Raw genomic sequence first — 19,574 nt, 5'->3', positions numbered from 1 at the left:
TCTTCTGTAGGCACTGTTCTTTTAGGCTACACCCCATGCTCAAACACAAAGATTTCAGATAAACCTGATTAATTTTTTAACTGGGTGACCAGAGATTTGGATCAAGGGAGAGCACTGGAAACGGTGTATATAGATTTCAGAAAAGCTTTTGACACAGTTCGAACAAGCAATTGAACTGTATGCCTTCCGTATAAACCCTAAAGTGACAGATTGGGTTAAAAATTGGTTGAGTGAAAGGTGGAAAACAGTAGTGGTAAATGGGCTTTACTCAGAGGATAAGAGCACTGTCAGTGGTGTGATTCAGGGATCAGACCTTGGTTCAGTTCTTTTTAACATTTTTGTAAGTGACATTGTGGAAGGGTTTTGCCTCTTTGTGTATGCTATCAAAATCTGCAATAGGGTAAACACTATGGAAGGCGTGGATAATATGAGAAGGGACAAATAATTAGAATTTCCCAGCTAAGATTTTAAGCTAAACAATGCAGGGTCATGCATTTGGACTTCACAAACCCAAGGGAGTGGTACAGGATAAGGGGTGAAGTACTTCTATGCATGAAAGAAGAGTGGTACCTGGGAGTGATCGTTTCTGATGATCTTCAGGTAGCCAAAAAGGTAGAAAAAGTGAAGATAAAAAAGCCAGAAGGAAGTCTGGGTGCACGAGAGAGAAATGGCCAACAAGAGAAGGGAGATAACAAAGAGGGGCATAATCGAATGGGGACACCCATCTCTAAGGACGTCCCGGCGAAGGGGTGTCCATCTTTCGTTTCGATAATACGGTCGGGGACGCCCAAAGCTCAACATTTAGGTCAACCTTAGAGATGGTCGACCTAAATGTTAAGATCGCCGACCTTAGAGATGGACGACCTCAGTTTTCGCCGATAATGGAAACCGAGGACGCCCATCTCAAAAACGACCAAATACAAGCCATTTGGTCATGGGAGGAGCCAGCATTTGTAGTGCACTGGTCCCCCTCACATGCCAGGACACCAACCGGGCACCCTAGGGGGCACTGCAGTGGACTTCATAAATTGCTCCCATGTACATAGCTCCCTTACCTTGTGTGCTGAGCCCCCCAAAACCCACTCTCCACAACTGTACACCACTACCATAGCCCTTAGGGATGAAGGGGAGCATCTAGATGTGGGTACAGTGGGTTTGTGGTGGGTTTTGGAGGGCTCCCATTTACCACCACAACAAGTGTAACAGGTAGGGGGGGTGGGCCTGGGTCCGCCTACCTGAAGTACACTGCACCCACTACAACTGCTCCAGGTACCTGTATACTGCTGCGATGGACCTGAGTATGGCATTTGAGGCTGGTATAGAGACTGGCAAAAAAAGTTTTTAAAGTTGTTTTTTTGAGGGTGGGAAGGGGTTAGTGCCCACTGGGGGAGTCAGGGGAGGTGATCCCCGATTCCCTCTGGTGGTCATCTGGTCAGTTTGGACACCTTTTTTAGGCTTGGTCTTGAAAACAAATGGACCAAGTTGGCCAAGTGTTCGTCAGGGACGCACTTCTTTTTTTCCATTATTGGCCAAGGATGCCCATCTTTTAACTATGCCCCTGTCCCGCCTTCGGTACGCTGCTGACACCCCCCCGGGACCTTTGGTCGTCCCCAAGACAGAAAGCAGTTAAGGACACCCAAAATCGGCTTTCGATTATGTGATTTGGGCGACCTTGGGAGAAGGACGCCCATCTTCCAATTTGTGTCGGAAGATGGGCGCCCTTCTCTTTCGAAAATAAGCAGGAAAGCCTCTGTATAAATCTCTGGTTGAGACCTTTGGAGTATTGTGTACAATTCTGCATTTATATTATCTATCTATCTATCTACCACCAGAAGGCAGTTATTAAAATGGTCAGTGATCATCATAAGGCATATGGGGACAGACCTAAAGATCCCAATATGTATCTCTTGAAAGAAAGGCAGAAGATGCAAGATGTTATTTACATATTTATTTGCAAATATTTGACATACTGCTATTCAAGTCAAAGGCAAAGCAAAGTGGTTCATGACATGCAAATAAAACTAAGGGAGAAAAGATGTGAGGGGGTGGAGGAAAGGGAAGGTGAGAGTGTAGAGAAAAGGAAAAGGAGAAGAAGGAGGATGTAGGAGACAAAGGAGGAAGGAAGAGGACAGGGAAAGAGAGGAGAGAGGTCACTGGAAATGTAGCGCCTAGAGCAGGGGTAGGCAACCATGGTCCTTGAGAACCACAACCCAGTCGGATTTTCAAGATTGCCACAATGAATATGCATGAGATCTATCTGCATATAATGGCTGCAATACATGCAAATCAATCTCATGCATATTTATTGTGGAAATCTTGAAAACCCAATTGGGCTGTGCCCTCAAGAACAGTGGTTGCCCACTCCTGACTTAGAATTTAAGGAAAGATGAGCTGGAAAAGCCAAGTTTTGATTGCTTTCTTAAATTCAAGGACTTGAGATGAATGTGAAGGGGAGAGGTCCAGATATTTTTAAATGCTCTGTGACGTAAATGCAGGCCTCTTTCAACTGAAAGAAGCTCTGGAACAAGGGGACATAGGAAGGAGATTAAAGGTATAGACTCAGGAATAATCTACGGAAGTACTTCTTTATTGAAAGGGAGATAGATGCATGGAATTGCCTCCTAGTGGAGGAGATGCTCAGGTTAGATTATCTCCCAGTTATCCTACATAAATACAAGTCTATAAAGCTTATATTAGAATAATGATTTTAAAAATGCATATACTTCCCCCACCTTGACAGTTCAGTCCATCGGAAGTTCTTCTGAAACCAATTCCACATCTCAAAACACAGCGATAAGAGCCAATGATATTCTCACAGTCCTGACCAGCATGGCAAGCGTGTCCACCCAGAGCACACTCATCAATATCTACAACAAATTTCAGTCAATAATAAACTAAAACAAAAAAATAATAAAGCACTACAATATAACTCAACTGGACATTCAGATGATTATAGCTTTTTTAGCAAATAATTAAAAGAATATTGAGAATGAAACAGTAATTCCAAACAAGTGAGAAAGCAGAGACAAAATTGTTCAGGTTACTTCATGCAGTACTAGAGAATCGTATTAAAAAAAGGGAGTAATTAAGCAAATGTGGGCTAATTTATTCATTTCAGCCATATAAACATTATACAATCAAAACAAACACAGAAGGAAGGACACACATGTCCTGAGGAAGTGATCTTATTACATGACAGATTCATCAAGGGATCTCAATGTAATTCTAATTGTAACTGTACATCTTCCAGATACCTACGTCCATGGATGTTTTAGCACTCCACCACAAGGGAACAAATGGGTATGTAGATCAGTGTTTCCCAAGTCCAGTGCTGGAGTAGCCCTTGGCACTCAGGTTTTCAAGATATCCACAGTGAATATGCTTGAACTTGATTTGCACACACTGTCTCCATTAGATGCAAATTTCTTTCATGGATATTCACTGTGGATATCCTGAAAACATGACTGGCAAGGGGTACTCCAGGACCCAACTTGGGAAACACTGATGTAGATAATATCCTTGTTTGATCTGGGTTTTTCATGCAGTACAGCACTGATGTCATCAGCATGCAACATTTTGATCCTTGTTATTGGCTGATCCGCAGAACAGCAATTATGTCATCAGCGTGTGACTACCTTGTTTTCTTTTGCTAAGAGAACTAGAGTTTGGTGGTGCAGGTGTTATTTCTTTTTTACAAAAATTAAAAAGGTTCCAATATTCAAAGGTATTTATATCCATATCACAGCAGCCACTATCTGGCTTGTTAACTGGCAAGTAAATGTTAGTGTCTACTTTACAGAATTACACTTGTAGGGGGTAATTTTATAAAGTCATGTCTGTGCCTATGTGGCCAGATAAATCTGTAAATGGTTCGTTATAAAATCCTGACCAGCATAAAAATATGCGTGATAACATGATGGCATGTACTTTGCTGGCAGATGTGTACAGTTCGGGTAGAGTTTGCAAGTATGCACATAGATTATATAATATGCTAATTTATGCACATACTTAAATAATCTATACATGGGCAATAACACTTGCACTTAAGCAGGTACAAATGTCTGCACCAGCAATCTGGGTGTAATTTTTGCTGCTTACTCTAATAATTTATAAAGACATATAAGTGCTTATGTGCCTTTATAAAAGAGCCTAAGTAGGTGTTTATTTGCCATTTTGAACTAGACACCCCTTATAAATTTACCCTCTTTGCTGCCTGAACAGGTAGGCAAATTTATAAAGGCACATAGGCTTATATGTCGTACCTATTTCATAAAGGCAAAATATGTGCTTATATGTCTTAATAAAACAGCCTGGCTGAAAGCTGCCACACAAAGTTAAACATGCTCCTAGGCTGGAATAACTGTGTTTGTAATAGCAAGAGCCAGTGCCAACATGTGAGGAAACAGTGGATGCAGGGAGGGAGGGGACTGTACAAAAGGTAGATGCTATGTGTGGTGGCAAGGGAGGGGAGATGGAAAAAATACAGATGGTGTGTGGGTGCAGGGAGGGGAGCTGTAAAAAAAGGTGGATGTTATGTGTGGGAGCAGGGAGGGAGGGGCTGTAAAAAAGGTGGATGATATGAAAGTTGGGTGAATTAGAAAATGTTGACTTTTGTCAACAATATGTAGCCATGATTTGAATTCTAAACCCATACAAGTTTATTTAACCAAGTGCCTGGCCTCTGACCCAAACCACAATCATAGACCACCTAAGATGTTATATGCATCCTTATTTCATTGCCAAAGCCAGAAGGATGGCATGACCAGCAGGAAAAAGGAGGTGATAGTGCCGTTGTATAAGTCTCTGGTGAGGCCTTATTTGGAGTACTGTGTGCAGTTCTGGAGACCGCACCTACGGAAAGATATAAACAGGATGGAGTCGGTCCAGAGGGCAGCTACAAAATTTGTAAGCGGTCTTGAATGCAAAAATTATAGGGACAGGCTTATGAACCTCAACATGTTTACGCTGGAAGAGAGGAGGAGAGAGGAGACATGATAGAAACGTTTAAATATCTCAAGGGCATTTATGTACAGGAAGAGACCCTTTTTCAAATGAAGGAGAACTCTGGAATGAGGGGGCATATGACAAAGTTAAGAGGGAATAGGCTTAGGAGTAACCTAAGGAAGCATTATTTCACAGAAAGGGTGGTGGAGGTGTGGAATGGCTTCCCGGTGGAGGTGGTGGAGTAGAGGACTGTTCCAGAATTTAAAAAGGCATGGGATAAGCATGTGGGATCGCTTAGGAACAGGAAGAATTAGGGGTTACAGAGGATGGGCAGATTGGATGGGTCATATGGCCTTTATCTGCTGTCCTGTTTCTATGTGTGCCAGTGGCGTAGCCAGACAGCCAATTTTGGGTGGGCCTGAGCCCAAATTGGATGGGCACAACATTTTTTCTGCCCCTGTCCTACTCCCACATGTTACCCCCACATTTCACCCTCTCATCCACCCCCATGTTCAACCTCTCTTTCCTCCTCCCTCTCTCCTTCTGTCCACATCACTCTCACTGTCTCCCTTCCTTGTGCCCTTGGTCCAACATCTCTCTCATTCTTCCTTCTTCTTCCCCATACAGCATCTCTCCCTCTCTCCTACTTCATTCTATGTCCAACATTTCTCTCTCTCTCTCTTCTGCATCTCTCCCTCCCTCCCACTCCACATCCAGCATTTCTTCCTCTCTCTCCCCATGCATCTCTCCCTCCCCCTCCATCCTCATGTCCATTTCTCCCTCTCTCACCTCTACCCCCCTGTGCAGCATCTCTTCCTCTCTCCATCCCATGCAGCAGCTCTTCCTCCCACCCCACCTCCAACAGTTGTCTCCCCCAACCCATGTAGCATCTCTCCCTCCCATCCCATGTCCAACTTTCTCCCTCACTCCTTACCCCCCTGTGCAGCAACTCTCCCTCCCACCCCACCTCTCTTTCTCTCTCATCCCAAATAATTATTTTTTCTTACCTACACCCCATGCAGCATCTCTTCCTCCCTCACCTCAAAAAATTAATCCTCTCTTCCCTCCCCATGTGCAGCACCTCTTTCAGCCCCTCCCCTCCCTGCAGTTCTTTACCTTTGTTGTGATCCTTTATTTGAATCTCCCCTCCCCAAAAATTTATCACATCAGCTTGTCCTCCTGTCCTGCTCCTACCTCAAGGAACTTCAGCATCTTCCACTGCTCGGTGTCTGCTGCCTGAAATTCTTCTCCCCGCTGCTGCCTCGGTCCCTGCAGCATTCTTTTTTCCGCCCGTCGCCGGCAGTGCTGCGATTCACACAGGCTGCTCCGCTCCCCCTTGCCGCATCCATCCGGCCCTCTCTGATGCACTTCCTGTTTTCGTAGGGCCAGATGGATGCTGCAGGGGGGAGCGGAGCGGCCTCTGTGAATCGTAGCGCTGCCAGTGATGCCGACGGGCGAAAATAAAGAATGCTGCAGGGACCGAGGCAGCAGTGGGGAGAACAATTTCAGGCAGGCAACACTCCCGGACCAGACCCAAAAGCAGCGATGTTGTTAGGTTGGGGCTAGTTAGGGTGGGCGGGCCTGGAGCAAACGTGGCTGGGCCTGGGCCCATCCAGGCCCACCCGTGGCTACGCCCCTGATGTGTGCGTGCAGGGAGGGAAAGGTGCTGTAAAAAAGGTTGACACTATGTGTGGGTGTGGGGTGGGGGTGTAAAAAAGGTAAATGCTATGTGTGGGTGCAAGGGGGGGGCTATACAAAAGGATGATATGCGTGGGTGCAGGGAGGGAAGAGTGCTTTCAAAAAGGTGGATGTTTGTGTGGACGGGTAGGCAGGGAGTAAAAAAGGTGAATGCTATGTGTGTGTGGGAGGGCTGTAAAAAAGGTGGCTACTATGAGGGGCATAATCGAATGCAAACGCCTATCTCCATGGGCGTTTATCTCCGAGAACGGGTCCGTGAAGGGGCGGGCCAAACCGAATTTTCGAAAAAATGGACGTTTTTGAGCTGGGCGTTTGTTTTTTTTAGCGATAATGGAAACTAAAAACGCCCAGCTCAAAAACGTCCTAATCCGAGCCATGTGGTCGTGGTAGGGGCCACGATTTGTAGAACACTGGCCCCCCTGATATGCCAGGACACCAACTGGGCACCCTAGGTCAGTGCGGTGGACTTCAGAAAAAGCTCCCACATGCATAGCTCCCTTACCACGGGTGCTGAGTTCCCAACCCCCTCCCCCAAAACCCACTACCCACAAATGTACAACACTACCATAGCTCTTAGGGGTGAAGGGTGCACCTACATGTGGGTACAGTGGGTTTTGGAGGCCTCCCATTTATCAGCACAAGTGTTACAGGTGGGAGGGGGGGATGGGCCTGGGGCCACCTGGCTGAAGTGCACTGCGGTACCCACTAAAAGTGCTCCAGGGACCTGCATACATGCAGGCCTCTAGGACTGGTTGCTGCTATATAACATTGGCACACTAGTTGACACCTGAAGACTAATCTCTCCAAAAATGTTCTTTATTGGAATAACCGCCTTTACTCACAGTTAACTGCAGATCAGAGGTTGTGCCCCACTGGCAACGAGTCTCCCTGGTACTGAGATGAGCAGTAAGTCAGAGCTGGCAGAATGCTGTACAATGCCCTCTTTCAGCCACATTCAAGGTAAGAACTAAGTTGTCTAACGTGGCTAACACAGGAAAGGGAACTAAAACTGGCTTACAAAAATGGCCACTACCGCATGGACTACAACAGGAAACACAACAGGGCATACTCTGACCCAGTAGGCAGGGGGAAAAGCACCATGGGAGAAGAGCCTACCAACTACCAACATCGTGAGACTGTAACACAAGCTAATGAAATCACGGAGCCCAATACCCTACACCCACCACAATGCAATGCTGATGTGACCCTGTACTGCACCCGAGAGCCACATCTGACCCAGGGAAAGGCTGTGACAGGATCGAACACATTCTGCTGTCATGGAGGTGGGTACAGCATTTGAGGCTGGCATAGAGGCTGGAAATAAAGTTTTTAAAGTGGGGTTTTTTTGGTGGGAGGGGGTTAGTGACCACTGGGGGAGTCCGTGGAGGTCATCCCCGATTCCCTCCAGTGGTCATCTGGGCAGTTGTAGCACTTTTTTGGGACTTGTTCGTGAAGAAAAAGGGTCCAAAAAAAGTGACCCAAAATCGCGGTCAAAACGCCTTTTTTTTTTCGATTATCAGCTAAAGACGCCCATCTCTCCTCGGCTAACCACGCCCCAGTTCCGCCTCCACCACGCCTCCGACACGCCCCCGTCAACTTTATTCGTTTCCGCGACGGAGTGCAGTTGGAAACGCCCAAAATCGGCTTTCGATTATACCGATTTGGGCGCCTTTGCGAGACAAACGTCTATCTCCCGATTTAGGTCGCACTATAGGCGTTTTTCTCTTTCGAAAATAAGCTGGTATATGTGTGGGGGGGATGCTGTAAAAACGGTGGATGCTATGTGTGGCTGCAGGGGGGCTGTAAAAAGGGTGGATGCTATGTGTGGGTACAAGGGAGTGGGGCTGGAAAAATATAGATGGTGTGCGGGTGCAGGGAGAGGAGCTGTAAAAAAGGCGGATGCTATGGGTGCTGGGAAAAATATGGATGGTATCTGTGTACAGGGAGGAGGACTGTAATATTGGTTAATTATGACAAACTTGCAGAAGTTGCAAATTTTGTGCACAGAACTGCTGCTATAGAAAACTAGTGTAAGTCCACATCTACATGCCTAACATTAGGCGTGAGCATTTACACCAGCACAAAGGCTGGTGTAAGTGGTCATGCCTAACTGTAGGCAGTTAGGCATGTAAATGATAGTATTCTATAATCTGAGCGCCAAACTGCCTAACACACTCCTGACCTGCCCATGCCCCTCCCTTGTCCATGCGCCCTTTCAATTTATGCGCTCTGAAATTTCAGCACACAAATTATAGAATAGTGACTCTGGGCAGGTACACGCCAATTATTGGCTGTTAACTCCAATTAACACCCAATTATTGAATTATGTTATATGCGCAATTGATCTTATTTATTTATTAAACATTTAAACCCCACTTTTTTCCACTTGAAGCAGACTCAAAGTGGCTTACAATGCACAGGTGAATCAAATACAATTACATTAGATAGAGAAGGAACAGGGTAAGAAGGAAAAGGGAAGAGAGACTAAGATGGACGGTGGAAATCCAGATGTTGAGATAGACCAGAGTGGCTCGAACAGTTCTTGGCAGGGGAAACTGCAGCAATACCCAGGAAGCACAGACATAGTGCAGAAGAAACAGAAGTATGCGGCCAGGAGAGTGGGAGTGATCACCAGAGGCAAACGACAGCAGCTGGAGGTGGACAACGTCGGCGGGGCCCAGGATGTCAATACCACCGCAGAGGAATACATGCACAGCTTTATGCACTATGCATAAAGTTGAGCATCCGATGTTATAGAATTAGGGGGGACATGCGTGTGCCCATTCTTGCTCTGGGAATTCCTGTATCAGTGGCCTTCAATAATTTTTAGATTGGGGCCACTTGGGATTCAAATGATCTGAAGGACAGCCGCCAAATATCTTGCTACTAGCCGTTAAAACGGGTGAGTATTGGTATGTTCTATTTTGATGCCTTCCCTCCCTCCCAGCTCCAAGGCCCCATTCCCTCCCCCCTCCCCTCCCAGCTGCAAGGCCCCCCGCCCTCCCTCCTTCCCTGCCAGCTCCAAGGCCCTCTGTCCCTCCCTCCCAGCTCCAATGCCCCCTTCCCTCCCCCTCCCAGCTCCAAGGCCCCCTGCCCTCCCTCCCAGTTCTAAGGCCCCCTCTCTCCCAGTTCCAAGGCCCCATTCCCTCCCAGCTCCAAGGGCCCCCCTCTGTCTCTCCCTCCCAGCCAGCTCCAAGGCACCCCTCTGTCCATCTCTCCCAGCTCCAATGCCCCCCCTCCTTCTGACCTCCCATGTCCAGCATCCTCCCTCCTTCCCTGCCAGCTCCAAGGCCCTCTGTCCCTCCCTCCCAGCTCCAAGGCCATCTTCCCTCCCCCTCCCAGCTCCAAGGGCCCCTGCCCTTCCCAGCTCCAAGGGCCCCCCTCTGTCCATCCCTCCCAGCTCCATGGCCCCCCTCCTTCTGAGACCTCCCATGTCCAGCATTTCTCCTGCCCTCCCCTCCCCCCGAGGTCGCCGCTACCGCCCCTCCCACCGAGGTCGCCGCTACCGCTCCCCCCCCCATCCACCTTGGCCGGGCCCTCTTCTCTCCATTAAATGTAAAGCGCCTCACCTCCGAAACCGCAGCCTTGTGACGTAACGTTGGTGAGGGCGGGACACAGGCAGGGAAGGAAGGCCGACGGGAGCATGATGTGCCTGCTGCGGTTTCAGTGCTGTAAGTTCAATGGAGAAGAGAGGGCCCGGCCTGGGTGGAGGGGGGGCAGCGGCGGTGACCTCAGGGGGGGGGGGGCGTTAGCGGCGACCTCGGGGGGCGAGCGTTAGCGACCTCGGGGGGGGGGAGCATTAGCGACCTCGGCGGTTCCCTCATGGTGCAGTCTCAGCACAGTTTCCCTCTCTGTTCCGTCATCACGTCTTGACGCGGGGGTGGGACAGAGAGGGAAGTCTCTACTCCGCATTTGCAAGTGAGTTGGTCACTTGCCATTTATATGTTTGATGTGGGGTACAATACTGCTGACCAGTATTTGTCAATGAGATCCATCACTTCCAGCCTGTCTTCAAGCACTTCATTTTGGGTAGCATCAAGGAGGTGGGTATGTCCACATGCAATCCCTTCTTCTATTGAGAAATGCCTTGTTCATCAAGCATGCGGCTCATTCTCCCATCCGCTTCCCTCTTTCTAAAGCAGCAGAAAGTTGTGGGAAAAACCCTGAATGACAGTGTGGACCACTCCAGAGGCCACCATTGGCCCCTGGGCCTTGCAATGAAGAATACTGGCCTATATGTACATGGCAGAAAAGTAGGTGCTATGTTTTCTGAGTGTCTACTTTCATGTGTGTATTCACTCGGGCAGTTTTATAAGCACCTACCTGAATTTGTTACATGCTGTTCTACACACTTAAGTCTTTGCAAGACACTTAATCCTCCACTGTCTCAGGCACAAACAGATTGGAAGCCCTCCAGGTCAAGAGAAATACTGATCCTGAATGTAATTCGCAGTGCTAGCATTGGGGGGGGGGGGGGGGGGGGGGAAATGTGAGCTAAATCACTCTTAGCAGTTCAGTTTTAGTGTCACTTGAAGGCTGGCTTACCTTGGCATGTTCTTCCATCAGCTGAGATGGTCAGACCCCTTGGGCAGGAGCAGTAATAGGTTCCCATAGCATTATGACATGTATGGGAACAAGGATTGCGGATCGCACACTCATCCTCATCTGAAGATTTAATAGCATTGTGTCAGGTTTCTGGACACTTAGTTCATATAAAAAAAGATAATGCAACAACAGAAATATGTTTTTTTGTTTAACGGCCTAGTATTTTTCTTTTCACTTCCTGTTCTCCAGTAATTTATGTATAATTATACACCTTTTTGCAGAACTCAAATTAGGCCTAACTGAACAAATTAGGACTTGTAATAAATGATGTCTTTTAATAGTAAACATGAACCATGTCTGTACCACATAAACCAAACAGGAATAGATCAGTCAATTCATATTAAATCTAGATCCTCCCCTCCCATCACCCCGCCTTTACCTATTTGGTTGATTATTTATGAACTTTGATATTTAAAGCTTCATTCAGCATTAATTAACCAGCTAGTGCCACTGAATACCGGCTCTAACTGGCTATTTCCTAACCAGCTAGGTTAGGGGCAGTCCAGGGGCGGAGTTTGGTCACAGCTACTAATTAACAATCAGTCGTGATATTTAGTCCACTAGCCGGCTAGGTATGCAGATAGGACAGTAAAAAGACTGCCCTAACTTTATCCGCCAAGTTAACTGGGCACTGGTCTGAATATTGGCTGGTGCCCAATTAACTTCTGTGTCACTGCAATAACCTGGATATTCAATGTCGGAGGCTGGACATGCCAGGTTTAATTTAGACCTCAGTTGTGAGCAGCTCACAAGTCACTTATGGTCATGGACTGAATCCCCCTGATATTCAAAACCATTTAACCAGCCAGGAACGGCACCTGGCCAGTTAAATGGTACTTAGCTGGCTATCCGACGATATTCAGCAGAAGATAACTACCACTACTACTACTTATCATAGCGCTACTAGACGTATGCAGCGCTGTACACTTGAACATGAAGAGGCAGTCCCTGCTCGACAGAGCTTACAATCTAATTAGGACAAACAGGACAAACAAGCGATGAGGGAATATTAAAGTGAGGATGATAAAATAAGGGTTCTGAACAAGTGAACAAGGGTTAGGAGTTAAAAGCAGCTTCAAAAAGGTGGGCTTTTAGCTTAGATTTGAAGATGGCCAGAGATGGTGCTTGACGTACCAGCTCAGGAAGTCTATTCCAGGCATATGGTGCAGAAAGATAAAAGGAACGGAGTCTGGAGTTAGCGGTGGAGGAGAAGGGTGCAGATAAGAGAGATTTACCCAGTGAACGGATTTTTAGCGTGGGTTTGGCAGCCATCTTTGGCCGCATGTATAGCTGGAATATCTTTGGCTGGTTTGAATGTAACTGGCCAGTGCCAAATATCGGCTTGGCTGCTTAAGTTCAAACCAGTCAAAAATAAACCAGATATTCATTGCTGGTCACCGGAAATGGCCCGGCATTAGAGCCGACCACAGGAGTTAGCTGGGCTAACTCCTGTGATCTGAATATCAGCCCCAATATATTTATGTATATTATTTTCTTATTATACTGCCCTTTGACGTACATTAGGAACAGAGTTGCCAAGGGGTCCTGATTTTTGAGAGGGAGATTTTAGTACACGCCAAAGCCCTGCCCACTCTAACTTGGCTCCGCCCACTCTACCTCATGTCATCTTTTTCTTTTGATGTAGGCTTAGGGGAAAAAATAGATTTTAAATGCCCCCAGGCTTCAACCTAATTTATGTTTAATGTGGGATATAAATAAGTAAATAAATAAATAGAAACTCTGAATGTTGAGCACCTGATTCTCATAACATGATGTCTGTTTTTGAGGCCCTTTACATTGAGAAAAAAAAATCTCTGCACAAATATAACAGTGCTAGGGTTTCTCTATAACCAGCCCCTCCAAATGACACACCGATTACAATTTCTAACAAATAACTACTCTACCTATGAAAAGTTATTCCGTTATTATACGTCCTCTGTGTACATCCATATGCTGCACAAGCCAGCATGTTTGAAAATATAAATGAAATGAAATGAAATTTAAAAAAATACTACCAACAATAAAGAATGACAACGTGGATGGAGCAGCTCATAGGTTTGCTTGCTTTGTTTTGAAGGGGAAACAGAGTCTAACCTATCGGCTTCAACTTTGATTTCATCCGGCCTCCCTCATGTTTTCATGTAAACTCTGCAGAGCCGCGACAAAAAAAAAAAAAACAAGCGCGGGGCCACAGCAACCTTCAGGCATGCGTTGTTGACTCTGCTGGTCCTGTGCCATAGCTGATGTCAATTTCAAATTCGGGGGGCAGAGGACCGGCAGAACTGTAAGCACATGCCTGAAGGCTACTACTGCCCTGTGCTTGCTTTTTTTATTTGTTGTTGTTTTGCCGCTGCTGCTGCATTAGGAGAAGCAGCAGTGGCGGTGAGAAAAACAGCAATTCATCATCTCAGCGGAAGTCTCCCGCTGAATCCAGGAGACTTGGTAGGTCTATAGAAGAGTGGTTTACACACAAACAAGTAAGAAAGGAAAGGGAACTACAGGAACAGATAGGACAGAGAAATTAAAGAGAATGGAATGTCGAGCCTGATATTTATTCCCTTTGTAAAATGGGAAGTACACATATTTTAAAAGTCTTTTAACCCTTTTAACCCTAATCATGCTTCTACCATGCCACTAGAGTTATGTCTAGAAATTCAATCCAGGGCCATATCTGGGTTTCGGGATTGAATTTCCAGGTTTGCAGAGCCAGCTAAAGCATAGTCGGTTAAGTGAAATATTCAGCACTAAACTGGTTATGGGGGACCGCTTAAAGGCAGGACTGACTTTTAAGCCGTCTTATTTATGCAGTTACCTCTGCCAGTTACATAATTACATGAGTAATGCCATACTGGGAAAAGACCAAAGGCCCATCAAGTCCAGCATCCTGTCCCCGACAACGGCCAGTCCAGGTCAAGGGCACCTGGCAGCTTCCCAAACATACAAACATTCTATATGAATATCAGCACTTCACCGGCCAAGCGCCGATTCTGTCACCAGAATACCCTCAAAATACAGCTCAATCCCTTTATAATGTGATCTGTTACAACCAGGGGCGTATCTGGACTCCGGCGGTAGGGGGGGCCAGAGCCAGAGGGAGGGGGCACATTTTAGCCCCCCCCCCGCCGCCGCCCCCCCCACCGCCGAGCCCCCACCGCCACCAATGTGACTCTCTCCACCCCCCTCCCGCCGCCAACCCTCCCCCGCTGCCGTTCTTACTTTTGCTGGCGGGGGACCCCAACCCCCGCCAGCCGAGGTGTGCTTCCACCTGCCGCTGCCGTAAAAACATCTTCTTCAGCCGGCGGGGGACCTCAAACCCCCGCCAGCCGCCCCGCGGTGTTTGAAATTCATCTTCGGCCTCCGTGGCCGTGCTGCTGTGATAGGCGCTGTTGAAATCCACTTCGGAGTCTGACGTCGTTGTACGTTGTACGTGCTGCGACGTCAGACTCCGAAGTGGATTTCAACAGCGCCTATCACAGCAGCACGGCCACGGAGGCCGAAGATGAATTTCAAACACCGCGGGGCGGCTGGCGGGGGTTTGGGGTCCCCCGCCGGCTGAAGAAGATGTTTTTACGGCAGCGGCAGGTGGAAGCACACCTCGGCTGGCGGGGGTTGGGGTCCCCCGCCAGCAAAAGTAAGAACGGCAGCGGGGGAGAGTTGATGGCGGTAGGGGGGTCCAGGGCAAAATCTGCAGGGGCCCAGGCCCCTGAGGCCCCACGCAGATACGCCCCTGGTTACAACGCGAATCCGCTTATAACATGATGTGTGGCTCCCAATTTTCGTTAGCTGAACTATGTTTTTAGTCAATAAACATTAAAACAAATGTGGGTTTCTTCTGAAAAGATGTTGACATTAACCTTTGATTTTCAAAAAGACAATAAATAACTATACTTGTAACTGCAAGAGCAGTTAGCCCCAATTTAACCAACCAGGAGCCATTGAAATCGCTCAGATCAATGACCTCAACAAAAAAGTTTGACCTGCACTCACCTGATGTAAAATTGTGTAAATGTTGTTTAAATGTGTAAATACTGCCTATAACCCTTCTAAAATGACCTCTTTAACCACAAAGTTTGATGATGATATTGGAGAAGGAAGTCAAGGTCTGACCATTTATCTCCATATTTATCCCAGAATAAATGCAATACTTTGGAAGTTGTCATATCTTTTATTTAATCAACAAAATCACATTTTTATATGGTGAAATTTAAACTTACCTGTTATTTCCTTTCCTTCAGTCTGACCAGACCATTCTAGATGAATGGATTATGCACTCTGTCAGCAGAGACATACAAACCTTCTCAAACTGACTCTTCCCTATAAGATTGGTGCAGCATAGCCACTAGACAATACAAAGTACCACAGTCCTTCAATCAGCAGAATGTTGGGCATCCAATCAACAATCCAACCAATAACAAACAAATAATAAAACAATTTCTCTAATGCATCACCAAGGCTACTCACTGAGCAGAACAAAAGAGAGGTACCACTAAACCAGTGGCAACAATACTGTGCCCTTCTCTGTTTTAAGCTTTATTGTCTTAATTTTTTTTAAAGCAGAAAACCTCTTTTGGAGCTGCAAACAGTCCGGGACAGTCCTGTACCTATCTGGTTTGACTCAAGGAAAGGAAAGTAACAGTTAAGTTTAAATTTCACCTTTTTCATCAGCTCACAACTATGGAATTCTTTACCAAAAACTATCCGCAACCATCTAAATTTCAGGAAATCACTTAAGACCATGTTATTTAGAAAAGCTTATCCCAAGGACTCCGCATGAGTCTCCTCTGCTTGATACACATCAATCTAATGACAATTTTGGACACATCCTCCCTTCCCTCCTCTCTCCTGGTTTTCCTGCTCCTTCCGTCCCTTCCCCATCCCTCCCATTATTACTTATGTAGGTTTTCTGTTGTATTAGCTTAATCTTACTGCATTGACATCTGCCTTTGCGGTGCGCTGTAAGCCACTTTGAGGCTGACGATGTTGAACGAAACAAGCGTGGCCCTGAGGACTCCTTTGCCAAATGCATCTGCTCTTGACTGAACAGCCAACCGGTAGTGCTTTGCAAAGGCATGCAACAACAACCACGTTGCTACCATGCAAATCTCTGCTGGCAACAACAGATGGAAGCCTGGTCAAATGAGTTCAAATGCTATTTGGCACATATGGCATAGCTTCTAGTAATGGGTGTTCTGGATATAGTCTCCCCTTTTTGCAGAAAAGTCTGTCGTCTGAAAACAGTTAGTGACCTTCTAATATCTTAACAGGAGTCATCAGACATCCAGATGATGAATTTCCTCCCTGTTTTCCAGTCTTTCTCTTTTATGGAACGTCGGCAATGTGATCACTTGATTCAGATGAAACACAGAAACTAACTTTGGCAAAAAAAAAAAAAGGAGGAGGAACTGGCTGCAAGGTCACAGACTTCTGCAAGAAAAAGAGAAAAGGATGCCTTCACAAGAGAGTGCCTATAGTTCAGAAATTTTTCTTGGACGAAAGGCCATGAAAACTGTCTTCAGCATCATATCCTTGACTGTACCTTTCTTGAGAGGTTCAAAGTGTGCTGTAAAGATTTAGGCCCCACTTAGGCATTACTGATCCCTTTTGGCCACTGAATGACAGAATATGTTTTCCCACAATTCCAAGACACAGCCTTTGCAAACAATGTGCAGAATTCATCAGTCAGAAGTTTTGCTAGTCTATACCTTGTACAACCAGCTGAGCTGACCTATTACTGAGGGAACCTTAACTGAGAATATAAGGGTAGCAGTACTGGGTCAGACAGATAATACATCAAGCCCAATATCCTGCTTCCAACAGTGGCAAATGCACTCAGAGTATACCACAGAGAAGCAAGATTCCATGCTACCAATCCCAGGGATAAGTCATGGCTTACCCCATGACTTTGTTCATAGCAGGTTATGGATTTTTCCTCCAGGAACTTGCCCAAACCTTCTTAAAACCTAGATAGGCTAACTGCTGTTCCCACATCTAGCAATGAGTTCCAGAGTTTAACTATTCAATGAGTGAAAAAATATTTTCTCCTTTTCATTTTAAAAGTATTACCATGTAACTTCATTGAGTGTACCCTAGTCTTTGTACTTTTTGAAACAGTAAACAATCGATTCACGGTTACTGTTCTATTCCACTCTGGATTCTGTAGAGCTTCCCTTCTCCAAGCTGAAGAGCCCTAACCTCTTCAGCCTTTCCTTATATGAGAGGAGTTTCATCCCCTTAATCATTTTGCTCACTGTTCTTTGAACCTTTTCTAATTCTGCTATATCTTTTTTGAGATACAGCGGCCAGAATTGCACATAATACTCAAGGTGAGGTCATATCATGGTGCGATACAGAGGCATTATAATATTTGTTGTCATATTTTCTATCCTTTTTTTCTAATAATTTCTATCCATTCTGTTTTCTCTTTTGGCTGTCACTACACACTGAGCAGAAGACATCAATGTATTGTCCATGATGACATCAAGATCTTTTTCTTGGATAGTGGAACCTAAAGTGGAACTTAGCATCAAGAAACTATAACTTGGATTATTCTCCCCAATGTACATCACTTTGCATTTGTTCACATTAAATTTCATCTGCCATTTTGATGCTCAGTTTTCCAATTTCTAAAGGTCCTCCTGCAGTTTCTCACATGTGATTTAACAGCTTTGGATATTTTTGTGTCATCTGCAAATTTAATCACCTCACTCAGGAGCCCTTTTACAAAGGCGCATAAGGGCCTACGGGCGTCCAGCGTGTGCCAAATCAGCATTACCGCCCAGATACCACGTGCCCCGAGTGGGCACCAAAAACACACAGTAGAAAATATTTCCTATTTTCTATCACATGGTGCTTACTTAGCGGTAAATGGCAGTGGGCCCGTGCTGCATGCCTACCGCCCAGGTAGCACGTGAGACCTTACCGCTAAGTCAATGGGTGGCGGTAAGGTCTCAGGCCGAAAATGAATGCGTGCTGGTTTTCATTTTGCCACACGTCCATTTTCAGGCCCCTTAAAAAAAGGTTCTTTTTTTCAAGATGTGCCAAAAAATGGCCTGGCGCACGCACAAAAGACGCATTCGCACTGCCACAGGCCACTTTTTGCCGCAGCTTAGTAAAAGGGCCCCTCATTGTTCTCATTTCCAGATCATTTATAAGAGGTCCTTTTACTAAGGTGCGCTAACTTATTTGCAATAAATGTGAGCAGCCCATTGGCTGTACCTATGGGCTGCATGGCACTTAACTTACACTAATTCACTAGCACACCTTAGTGAAAGGACCCCTAAATATGTTAAATAGCACTAGTCCCAGAACAGATCCTTGGGACACTCCACTATTCATGTTTCTCCCTTGAGAGAAACGGCCATTTTATTTTCTATCTTTTAACCAGTTCCTAATCCACAACAGAATATTACCTCTTATCCCATGGCTCAGGAGTCTCTTATAAGGGACTTTGTCAAAAGCTTTCTGAAAATCTAGATACACTACATTATCCAGCTCACCTTTATCCCCATGTTTATTCACACCTTCAAAGAAATGAAGTAAATTGATGAGGCAAGATTTCTCTTTGCTGAATTTGTGTTGACTCTGTCCCATTAAACCATGTTTGTCTATGTGTTCAGTAATTTTATTCAATATAATAGTTTCTATCATTTTGCCCATGCTGACAGCGGCTTACTGGTCTGTAATTTCCTGAATCACCCCTGGAAGCAGAATTATGGAATGCACTACCAATAAACTTAAAAGGATACTAAACTGTCTGGCCTTGCATAGAAAATTAACAACCTGGCTTTTTCACAAACACTATGGGCCACAAATGATCACAACCTAAGAACCACTCGAACTTATGAAATGTACTCAAAGACCTCTTAAGAGAATCGATATAAGGACACAAACATCTTGAAGTAATGATATGAACTTTGCATTCATCTCATAATTACTTTTAGGCTACCTTGTTTAAAACACATACACTTCATTTTAATTGTAACATTATTCTCATATGTTTTATGTAACAATATTGACCTTTGTTCTTATGTAATGATTTTCGGGTTATTTGAGTTTCAGTGTACGATTGTTCTCATTAATTGGATTTGTCCTCCACCTAGAACTTAAAGGTTAAGCGGACTATAAGTGTCAAAATTAAATTAAATCTGGAAAAAGGGTAGGAAGAGGGTACAACTTGGCCACTGCTCTTGCTGTCCAAAAGCTGGCATCTGGTACCACCCATTCCATAGGCAAATTTCCTAAATGGGCTGCAGAAAATGGAAGGTTCTAGAGTCTACTGATCCATGCCAGAATGGAGTCAGCTTTGGGAGTGTCTGGCTCCTGCTTTT

General features: G+C 45.6%; 1 protein-coding gene across 2 annotated transcripts in view; it reads right to left on the bottom strand.

Moving 5' to 3' along the window:
• The window catches only part of HMCN1 (hemicentin 1), a 672,624-nt gene that overhangs the window by 32,772 nt on the left and 620,278 nt on the right, over positions 1–19,574 (bottom strand). For both annotated transcript variants that reach the window (XM_030206904.1, XM_030206905.1), the window contains exons 99-100: positions 11,188–11,307; positions 2,733–2,867 (exon numbers count right to left, since the gene is read on the bottom strand). In XM_030206904.1, the coding sequence (XP_030062764.1) occupies positions 2,733–2,867; positions 11,188–11,307 (255 nt within the window). The remainder of the gene's footprint in view (positions 1–2,732; positions 2,868–11,187; positions 11,308–19,574) is intronic.

Source organism: Microcaecilia unicolor, chromosome 6, assembly GCF_901765095.1.
Source record: "Microcaecilia unicolor chromosome 6, aMicUni1.1, whole genome shotgun sequence".
NCBI classification, from domain to species: Eukaryota; Metazoa; Chordata; class Amphibia; order Gymnophiona; family Siphonopidae; genus Microcaecilia; species Microcaecilia unicolor.
The sequence above is the reverse complement of the archived record's forward strand: the minus strand, read 5'-3'. Positions and strand labels throughout refer to the sequence as shown.